At 48.7% G+C, this 10,434-nt stretch overlaps 1 protein-coding gene across 1 annotated transcript; it reads left to right on the top strand.

Moving 5' to 3' along the window:
• The first annotated feature begins 6,441 nt into the window (after window positions 1-6,441).
• Window positions 6,442-9,813, top strand: IGFALS (insulin like growth factor binding protein acid labile subunit). Its single transcript, XM_039884903.1, has 2 exons — window positions 6,442-6,620; window positions 7,698-9,813. Exons 1-2 carry the CDS (start codon window positions 6,605-6,607, stop codon window positions 9,494-9,496), a joined length of 1,815 nt encoding a protein of 604 aa, XP_039740837.1. The 5' UTR covers window positions 6,442-6,604; the 3' UTR covers window positions 9,497-9,813.
• The last annotated feature ends 621 nt before the right edge of the window (window positions 9,814-10,434 follow it).

Genomic DNA, 10,434 nt, shown 5'->3' with positions numbered 1-10,434 from the left:
GCTGATAGAAGGGACAAGGGTGGTAGAGCAATCAATGGGAAAAAGGAATCTCAGAAATTGATAGGAAAAATAGGTAATTCAACAATAATAATTGGAGATTTTAGAACAACTAGATGGAACATCATCAAGGATATAGAAGATTGAACACTATCAGTCAACTGAACCTACTTATTTACAGAACATTCTACCAACATTCTTTTCAGGTACCCATGGAACGTTCTCCAGGATAGACTGTATCTTAGGCCACAAAATAAGTCATCATATATTTTAAGAATCTGAAATGATACAGAACATGTTCTCTAACCCCAGTGGAATTAGATATCTACAACAGAATGAAGTTTGGAAAAACCCCAAGTATTTGGAAATTAAATAAAACATTTCCAAATAGCATGTGGGTCAAATAAAAATGATAATGAAAATACCATATCGAAATATGTGGGATGCAGCTACAGCAGTACTAGAGAGAAATTTATAGTTTTAAACACATGTATGATTTAAAAAAAAAAAGACCTCAAAAAACCTAGGCATCTACCTTAAAAACTAGAAAAAAGAAGACCAAATAAAACCCAAAAGAAGAATAAATAATAAAGATTAGAGAGGAATAGAAAGAAAACAGAAAAACCAAGTTCTTTGAAAAGATCAACAAAATTGACAATCTCTTCGTTATACTGATCAGGAAAATAAGAGAGAACACAAATTACCAAATCATGAATGAAAGAAGGGAACATCACTAACAACCTTACAGAAGTTAACAGGATTTATAAAGAACTACAGGTGGTCCCTGACTTACAGTGGTTTGACTTAATGATTTTTTTGACTTTACGATGTACAGAAACAATAGCCATAATGAATTACATGAGATATTCAACATTTTATTATAAAATAGCCTTCATGTTAGTTGATTTTGTTCAACTGTAGGCTAATGTAAGTAGGCTAGGCTGAGCTATGCTGTTTGGTAGTTTAGGTGTATTAAGTGAATTTTTAACCTCCTCAGGTTTATCAGGATGCAATCACATTGCAAGTCGAGGATCATCTGTAGTAGAAAAACCCTATATCAATAAATTAGATAACGTAGATGAAATGGACAAATTCCTAAAAAGACACAAATCCCTTAAGTTGACTTAAAAAGAAATGGAAAATCAGAATAGACCTATAACAAAAAAAAATTGAACTAATAAAAACTCTTAAGTCTTCATGCAAAGAAAGCCGAGACCCAAATGTCTTCATTAATGCATTCCATCAGTAACACCAATCACAAACTCAGAAAGTAGAGGAGGGAACACTCCTCCAGAAGAGAAGGACCTCTTCAGACCCCCTTCCACTTTTAAGGACTCTTGTTATTACACTGGGTCCACTTGCAAAATCCACTTAATCTCACTATTTTAAGGTCGGCTGATTAGCAATCTGAATTCCCCTTTGCCATGTAACCTGACATATTTACTATTCCAAAGATAAAGACATGAATATCTCTGGTTGGGAACATCACTCTGTTTGTCACAGCACCTACGAAAAGCAACAGCTAGCATCGTAATTCATGGCGAATGAGTGAATGCTTCTCTCTAAAATCAGAAACAAGGCACGAATGTCTGCTCTTGTCATTTCTACTCAACAGTGTACTAGATATGCAATAAGTCACCAAAAAAAAAAATAGTATACATATTGGAAGAAGTAAAAATGTCCTTATTCACAGACAATATGATCTTATATGTAGCTAATCCTAAGCAATCCAGATATACCCACATACCTGGACTAATATGTTTAATAAGGTCCTGGTATACAAGATAAATACAAATCCATTTTCTTTCTGTATACTAATAATAACCCAAAAATGAAATTAAGAAAATAATTCAAAATAGTATCAAAACTAATAAAATATTTAGTAATTACTTTATCAAAAGTAGTGTAAGATTTATACACTGAAAACTACAAAAAGTTGAGAAGGGAAATTAAAGATCTACATAAACAAAGATATTCTATATTCCATGATTAGAAGGCTACTGTTAAGATGTCAATTTCTCTTTGGAAATACAAAGGACCTAGTAGAGCCAAACCAATTTTGAAAAAGAACAAAGTTGGAGGACTTACACTGCCTAATTTCAAAACTTACTATAAAGCCACAGTAATATGATACATTGGTGCAAGGGTAATAGGCATGTAGTTTAATAGGTCAGAATTGAGAGTCTAGAAATAAATCCTTATATTTATGGCCAATTGATTTCAACAAAGATGTAAAGACATTTCAGTGGGAAAAATGGTCTTTTTAACAAATGGTGTTGGGACAATTGGGTAACTACATGTAAAAAAGTAAACGTAGACTCTTACCTCACGCCATATACATAACTCGAAATAGATCATAGACCTAAATGTAAAATCTAAAAGTAATCAAGATTTTAGGGGGAAACACAGGAGAAAATTTCTGTGATCTTGAGTTAGGTAGAACTCTTAGACATGACACCAAAAGTTTGAGCCATGAAAGAGAAATTGAATTTAAAACTTTAATTAAAATTCAAAACTTTTGCACTTCAAAAGACAGCACTACAAAATGAAGAAACAAGCCATAGACTAGGAAAACTATCTACAAATTTTGTATTTGTTACCCCATAATATATAAAGTCTTAGAATGCAATAAGGAGACAAACCACTCTATTCAAGTTTTTTAAATTAAGATTTTACCAAAAAAGATACAATAGCCAAGAAATAAAAGGGCCCAATATTGTTAATTGTCAGAGAAAACACAAATTAAAATTAGTATAGATAAAAATAATTAAAAAAAAAAAAAAGACCATATCAAATGTTGGCGAAGAGGTAAACAGATGGAAGTCTCCTACTTTGTAGAGTATCATTTGTGAAATGATACAATCACTTTGGAAAACAGCTTTTAAAAAAGTTAGGCATAAATCCTATATGAACCAGCAGTTCCACTCTTAAGAATCTACCCAAGAAGAATGAAATACATGTCCACACAAAGACTTGTATACAAATGTTCATAGCAGCAGTATTTGTAATAACCCCAAGTGGAAACAACTCAAATGTCCATCAGCTGATGAATGGATAAACGGAATGGGGCAAATCCATACAATGGCATAATACTGTTCAGTCATAACAAGGGATGAAGCACTAGTATGCAGTCTTGTGGACGACCCCAGAAAACACTATGCTAAATGAAAAAGGTGAGACCACGTTGTATGAGAATGTTCTGAAGTTGGATTGTGGGTATAGTTGCGTAACGCTACGCATTTACTAAGAATCATGGACTTGTATACTTACAATGGGTGCATTTTATGGTGTGTGAATTACATACCAATAAAGCTGTTTTAAAAATCTGTTAGATAAAAGCACCACATTCATTAATACTTTTACTATGTTATCCCAATATACTCCTAGAAAACAGTTTCAGCCTACACAAACAGAAAATGAAATTAAGGAGGGAAAAAGCTAATATCTATAGTAGTATCAAAAAGTAACAACAATCTAGGAAAAAATAAAAAATATGTGCAAGATCATGACATAGCAATCTACAAAAACTGAGAGAAACCAAAGGTGACCGAAATAAGAGAGAGAATTATATCATGTCTACCTTCAAAGACTCAGTATTGTAAAGATGTCAATTCTCCCCAAACTGCAACAAAACTCATGTCAAGTGGCTTTTGGTTTTGTTTTAGACACCTGACCAGTTACTCCCAGTGGATAAGGAAATGCAAGGTACCTCGAGTAGCCGAGTGCTCTTGGAGGAGGAAGAGGGAGGACTTACTCTACCAGTTACTGAGAGCTACCCCAAAGCCCCAGTGGCTCAAGGTGGAGCCTGAGGGAGGCAACGAGAGCCCAGAAAAGGCCCGGGCCGAAGTGGAAACTGATTTATGCCCAGGTGGCACTGAAAAGCAGGGAATGACTAAATGGTGGTTGGTCATCGTAACCCACCAAAAAGAATTAAACTTGAGCTCTGCCTCACACTCTTAGGAAGTGGATTGGAGAGAAGATAGCCTGCAGAAGTCAAGGCGAAAGGTAAATAGTATGGGTTTTCAATGTATGTTAGGAAAACATACAAATCATGTGCCAAATAGGACTTGAAACCAGAGTTTTTCCATCTTTATCACTGCTATTTGAGGAACCAAGTTCAATGTGTAACATTTAAGGAACATCTATGAGACCACATTAAATTAAGAACTCTCACTAGAACCATGATGAAGAGAACAAAAAGGCAAACAGCAGAGAAGATGGGCCCACACACCTGACAAAGGGCTTGCATCCCAATGTGATTTTTTTAAAAACCTAAATCATATCTGACCACCAAATAGAAAATAGAAAATTGGCCAGAGAATGAAACACACACTTGATGGAACAGGACAGCCCACCAGCCAGTGAGTCCCTGAGGAGCCACCATCTCTGATGGTGATGAAGACTCAGAACAATGAAAGCCACCATCCACCCTGCTCATGGCTAAGAGCAGACAAGGCTTTGAAGGTGCCCCTGGTAGCCCCAGGAGGGTGTGGCCCCCTAACTACTCAGGAAGGGTTGACCTCACCTGCTAAAAAGACACAGCCATTCATCACCAACAGAAATGCACCCATGCCCCAAGAAACACAGGCCTGTGACCTTCAGAGCAGCACTGCTGGAAACACCCCAATGTCCCTCTGCAGATGTGACATGAACGAGAACGCAGGGACAACTGTGTCTAGACCTAGCTAATCTCATATATGTCACGTGTACAAGCAGACAGACCCAGTGCTTCTGTGAACCACCATCTAAGGAAGATCAAAAATAGACAAACCAATCCAAACTCCTCAGGGAGACTCTCAGTTGGTCAGACAGGCCAGGGCAGTGGCCAGCCTGAGTCAATCCAGGCCACTGTCGGGGAGCAGGGACCAGAGCTGGCCTGGGCAACGGTGTCAGAGTTGTTCTCTTTAGAACACTGAGCACTGATGTTACTGCAGGACTCAAGGAAGGTTTAAAAACACCCAACACAGGTGCCAAAATCCTGTAAGGGCTTTCCCTGCCATGCGAGCCTGATGGGGATTCACAGGAATTTTCTGTCCCACCCCTCAGACGTGCAACAGAACTGGTAACCCTCCTTTCCCAGCCTGCATGCACCCTGCTCCTGCCTCACCCTTGGGCAGAGAGGGACCTCCATGCAGGGAACTTTCCAGAGAAGAGGCCCCATTGGCCTGGGAGCTCCTGCTGAGTCCGCATTTTCTACTGTGTAAATGTATGTTTACTCTGTAAATTTCTGGGTGTGGACTTTCTCCCTGTGGATCTATAATTTCTCAGAAGCTGAGAAATGACCTGAAAAAAAAAAAAAAAAAAGCTCAATAAAGAAAGAGAGATAAAGCTACCTTCCCCTCCATGGCTGGTGAGGCTGGGGAGGGGATGCCTGGAGGGGGAGGGGAGTGGGTTCCAGCCTCTTCTGGGCCCAATGGCCAGGCCTCACAGGCAAGACAGAGCTTCTAGACCCCGCAGGGGAGGGTGCAGGCAGCTCCTGCCTGCTTCATCTCTTTCCCTCACACCGTCCACCTAGTCAGATACAGACCTGCTTTGTTTGAGAGTTCCCTAAACCTCAACAAGCCTTGCCCTTCCCAGACCCAGTTGTGCTTCTTCCCAACCCAATCCAAACGCAGGCCCACCACCAGAGGCAAAGCTAGGAACCAGTGGGCAGGCGTAGCTGACTATCCTCTCTAGAGGAGGGAAGGGACAGCGGAGGGCCAGACTGCAATTAGTTTGCACAGGAAGAGCAGAGCCAGGGGCTGGCAAACAAGGACATGGTGGGGCTCCCCTCAGCTGGAGCAGCCTGGCCATCCATCACCTACTTCCACCTCCTGACCTGGGACTGACCTCCTGCCAGGTACTGGGCACACGTCCCAGCGGCCCATGTACAGAACGGGGTGGCCATATTCCCACAGAAGCCTTGCAGGACAATATGGAGCCCCCAGTAGACGAAGTTTGGTCCAGAGGCCAGGCTGCTCCTCACTATCTTCCAGAGAGAGCAAAGACCGTTGAAAGCATAAAGAAGGTGGCTGGGCCCTGCCAGGCGTTCCTAGAAGAGAGGCTGGGGGAGGGGCAGTGGCCAGACACCAGCTGACCCTGAGGTCACAGGAGAAGCCAAGGCTGGGCCAGGCAACCCCACCCAGGCTATTAGGAAATGGGGAGGGGGAAGGGAAGGGGCTGGTCAGCATGCCAGGGCAGATGCGCAGGCCCATTGGGAAATGAGGTGGCTCCCACTTAACCCCCACATGGCCATCTGCTAGTTGGGGGGACCCCACGAGCTGCCCAAGGAGGCCCACCCATGGGCAGGAGGCCTGCAGAGCACAGGGGTGGGAGTGGTGCAAGGTGGGCCCCTGTGGGCCCCTGGTGCTGTGCCATAGCCCAACTTGGATCCTGAAAGTGACTTCAGGGTGGAAGCAGCCCCCTCAGCCTCTCCCCTGTGCAGTCTACACCCCAGTCACCTGGCTGCCTGACAGGAGGGGGTTAACGGAACCCAGGGCCAGCAGGGCTGGGTTGGCTGGTGACAGGGCGCTGGCTGTCCTGGAGGTGGGGAAATCCAGAGGCAGGAACAGCCAGCCCCCAGCAGACACGAAGCTCCTGCCTGCCTGAGGCCTGCTCTGCATGCAGGATGGCCCTGAGGAAAGGTGAGGCTCCCCATGCCCCCGAACCCACTGGGGCAAGGGCAACCCCCAGGGAGGGCTCAGCTCTGGGTAAGCCAAAGCCTTGGGTAGCCAATGGGGAGAAATGGTGCTGTAGGGGTGTTGGGGAGGGGTGCAGCTGTGCCAGACCCCAGAGGGTCTCCTCCTCTTGCCCAAGGGCCTTGGACTGTGGCCTAAGTGAGACAGGGTGGGTATTTCCTTAAACCCCAACCCAGGCACCTTGCCTTGAACCCTCTGCTGGGCTGGGGCCTGCTGCCCTCCCAGCCACTTGGAGCCCAAACCACTGTTCTCTTGTCCTGTCTCAGGGTCTAGCTCCATCCAGCTGGGGACAGGACACCCTCCAGTGGTGTCTCTGCCCCACCCCAAGATCTCAAGCTCTCTGAAGGCAGAGATGGGCCGATTCAGGGGGAAGCCCAGTGCCTAGCAGAGATTCTGGGGCATTGTTGCTAGGGAGCCCGGCACCCTTGATACAACCTGACCCTGGTGAGTTGAGTGTTGATGTAGGGTCCCTGTCTGCCACTGAGGCCTGCACCCTGTTCCTCTCCCCACACCGGTGCTGGGCCAAGTCCCTGGGTGCAGGCCGCACATGCCTAGTTCACTGTCCAGCCCCTAAGGGCAACAAGTACATACCCACCCAGGCCCACTCCAGAATATTCTTGCTCACACCTTTCTCCACGCCTACCTGGTAGCCTGGCCCAGCTCAAGTGTTCCCCTTGGGGATACAGATGGACACATGGCCTAATCACCAGGTGCCCAGCCCTGTTTTCTCTGTAACAGGCACTGCCACCTCATCACTCCTGTTAGTTTTGAGCTGGGGGAACGTTCAAGTTGACCTGCCTTCCACTCCTGATTTAAGTGAGGTGACAGCACATCTCAGCTCACATCCTTCTCTAGTCCAATTAGCAGCACCTCTTTTTATGGTTGAGTGCTGTGGTCTGGATGCTAAGTCACATGGTGGCCTACATGTGTGGTCTAAAGCCTGTAAATTTCCGTGTCTTGCTTACCCCAGGGCTCATCCTGGGCCCCTCAGTGCCACCTCTCCCTGAGCCCCTCTCTCTGCAGGAGGCCTGGCCCTGGCGGTGCTGCTAGTCTCCTGGGCACTGGGCCCCTGTGGCCTGGAGAAAGTAGAGCCTGGAGTGCCAGGGGACGCCGAGGGCCTGCAGTGCCCAGCCGTCTGCACCTGTGGCCATGACGACTACACGGACGAACTAAGCGTCTTCTGTAGCTCCCGGAACCTCACTCAGCTACCTGATGGCATCCCAGAAGGTGCCAAGGCACTGTGGCTAGATGGCAACAACGTCTCCTCCATTCCCGAGGCGGCCTTTCAGAACCTCTCTGGCCTGGGCTTCCTCAACCTGCAGGGAAGTGGGCTGGCCAATCTGGAGCCAAAGGCACTGCTGGGCCTGCAGAACCTGTACCACCTACACCTGGAACGAAACCAGCTGCGTAGCCTGGCGCCTCGTACCTTCCTGCACACACCGGGCCTGGCTTCACTTGGCCTCAACAACAACCTCCTCAGCAGGGTAGACGAGGGTCTCTTCCAGGGCCTGGCCCACCTCTGGGACCTCAACCTTGGCTGGAACAGCCTGGCTGTGCTTCCCGACACCACATTCCAGGGCCTGGCCAACTTGCACGAGCTGGTGCTGGCGGGCAACAAGCTGGCCTACTTGCAGCCCCCGCTCTTCTGCGGCCTTGGAGAGCTCCGGGAGCTGGACCTGAGCAGGAATGCCCTGCGGAGCATCAAGGCTAACGTCTTTGTCAAGCTGCCCAAGCTCCAGAAGCTCTACCTAGACCACAACCTCATTGCTGCAGTGGCCCCAGGGGCCTTCCTGGGCATGAAAGCACTGCGCTGGCTGGACCTGTCACATAACCGCGTGGGTGGCCTCCTGGAGGACACCTTCCCGGGCCTGCTGGGCCTGCATGTCCTGCGCCTCTCGCACAATGCCATTGCCAGCCTGCGGCCCCGGACCTTCAAGGACCTGCACTTCCTGGAAGAGCTGCGGCTGAGCCACAACCGCCTCCGGCAGCTGCCGGACAAGGCCTTCGAGGGCCTCGGCCAGCTAGAGGTGCTCATGCTCAATGACAACCAGATCCAGGAGGTCAAGGCGGGCGCCTTCCTTGGTCTCTCGAACGTGGCCGTCATGAACCTCTCTGGCAACTGTCTGCGGGATCTTCCGGAGCGAGTGTTCCAGGGCCTGGCCAAACTGCACAGCCTGCACCTGGAGGGCAGCTGCCTAGGCCGTATCCGCCAGCACACCTTCACTGGCCTCTCGGGGCTGCGCCGGCTCTTCCTCAAGGACAATGGCATCGCAGTCATCGAGGAGCAGAGTCTGGGGGGACTCCCTGAGCTCCTGGAGCTGGACCTCACCTCCAACCAGCTCACGCAGCTGCCTAGCCAGCTGTTCCAGGGCCTCAGCAAGTTGGAATACCTTCTCCTGGCCCGCAACCGGCTGTCAGCACTGTCGGCAGAAGCCCTGGGGCCCCTGCAGCGCACCTTCTGGCTGGACGTCTCACACAACCACCTGGAGGCCTTGCCGGAGGGCTTACTCTTGCCACTGAGGCAGCTGCGCTACCTCAGCCTCAGGAACAATTCATTGCGGACCTTTGTGCCACAGCCTCCTGGCCTGGAGCGCCTGTGGCTGGAGGGCAACCCCTGGCACTGCGGCTGTCCCCTCTGGGCCCTGAGGGCCTTTGCCCTGCAGCACCCTACTGTTGTGCCCCGTTTTGTCCAGGTTGTCACGGAGAGGGATGACTGCCAGCTACCTGTGTACACCTACAACAACATCACATGTGCCAGCCCCCCCAGTGTCTTAGGACTTGACCTGCGTGATGTCGGTGAGGATCACTTTGCTCACTGCTGACCTTAAGCTTGTCCAGGCCAGACACCGTCCTGGGGTCAGAACAGGCCTTTGTCCCCCCCAGAGCCTGGTGGGCACCCTGCCCCTCAGTTCTTAGGGGCCAGGCCCCACACCACTCACTTGTTGGGGTTCTTTTCCTGGGGGACAGAGTCCTGGGGCTTTGCTTACGTGGGCTCAGGACCTGTGGGCCCTAGCTTGGTCCCTGAGGACCAGATCAGAAGGGTTGAGGACATAGCCCTCCCCAGCTGTCATCCATTAAAAGCAATCTAATAAACACGACCTGTGACCACAGGGATAAAACTCTGGGGTAGGGAAAAGCACCTGCAGACTCCCTCCCAATGCCAGCTCAGCCCACACCCCCTCTGGCTGCCTCAGTCCCACACACCCTACCACTGCCCTCCCTGTGCTAAAACTTTCTCTTCATGTCTTCCCACCTTGGGTGCTTCCAGGACACCCACTTCTACTTGAGGGGTGGAACGCACTTTCTCAGGTCCTCCTGGGACAGCATTCTTGGAGGTGGGAAGCTGGAGCACAGTAGCAGCAGCCACCGATCCAAGAAGCCCAGCAGCTGTGTCAACTGGGGCCAGCATGGGTGCTGATCTTCTCCAGGCCCCTGTGATCCTGGCCAAACCCCTCAATGGCACTTCCTTTTCCCCCTGCCTTCTTCTTTCAGTACAGCCCCTCCCCCATATTCCCTACACCCCCAGGAAATACCCATCCATCCTGCTCCCAGGAAGTGGTACCTGAGGTTGCCTTCCTGGACGCCCCTGCCACTCCTGTCCCAGGTCTTCCCCAGCTCTTCTGCTGAGAGCCTAACTAACCTCTTCTCTTGAAAAAAGTAGCACCCCCATCACAATTCTGCTTTCCAGAATGGTCTTCCTCCTGCCTTCCTGGGAAAGGTTCAGGAAGAGTCTTGGGACTGACTGTTTCCCACTTGCCTC

Source organism: Pteropus medius, unplaced genomic scaffold (genome assembly GCF_902729225.1).
Source record: "Pteropus medius unplaced genomic scaffold, Ma_sr-lr_union100, whole genome shotgun sequence".
NCBI lineage: Eukaryota > Metazoa > Chordata > Mammalia > Chiroptera > Pteropodidae > Pteropus > Pteropus medius.
The sequence above is the reverse complement of the archived record's forward strand: the minus strand, read 5'-3'. Positions and strand labels throughout refer to the sequence as shown.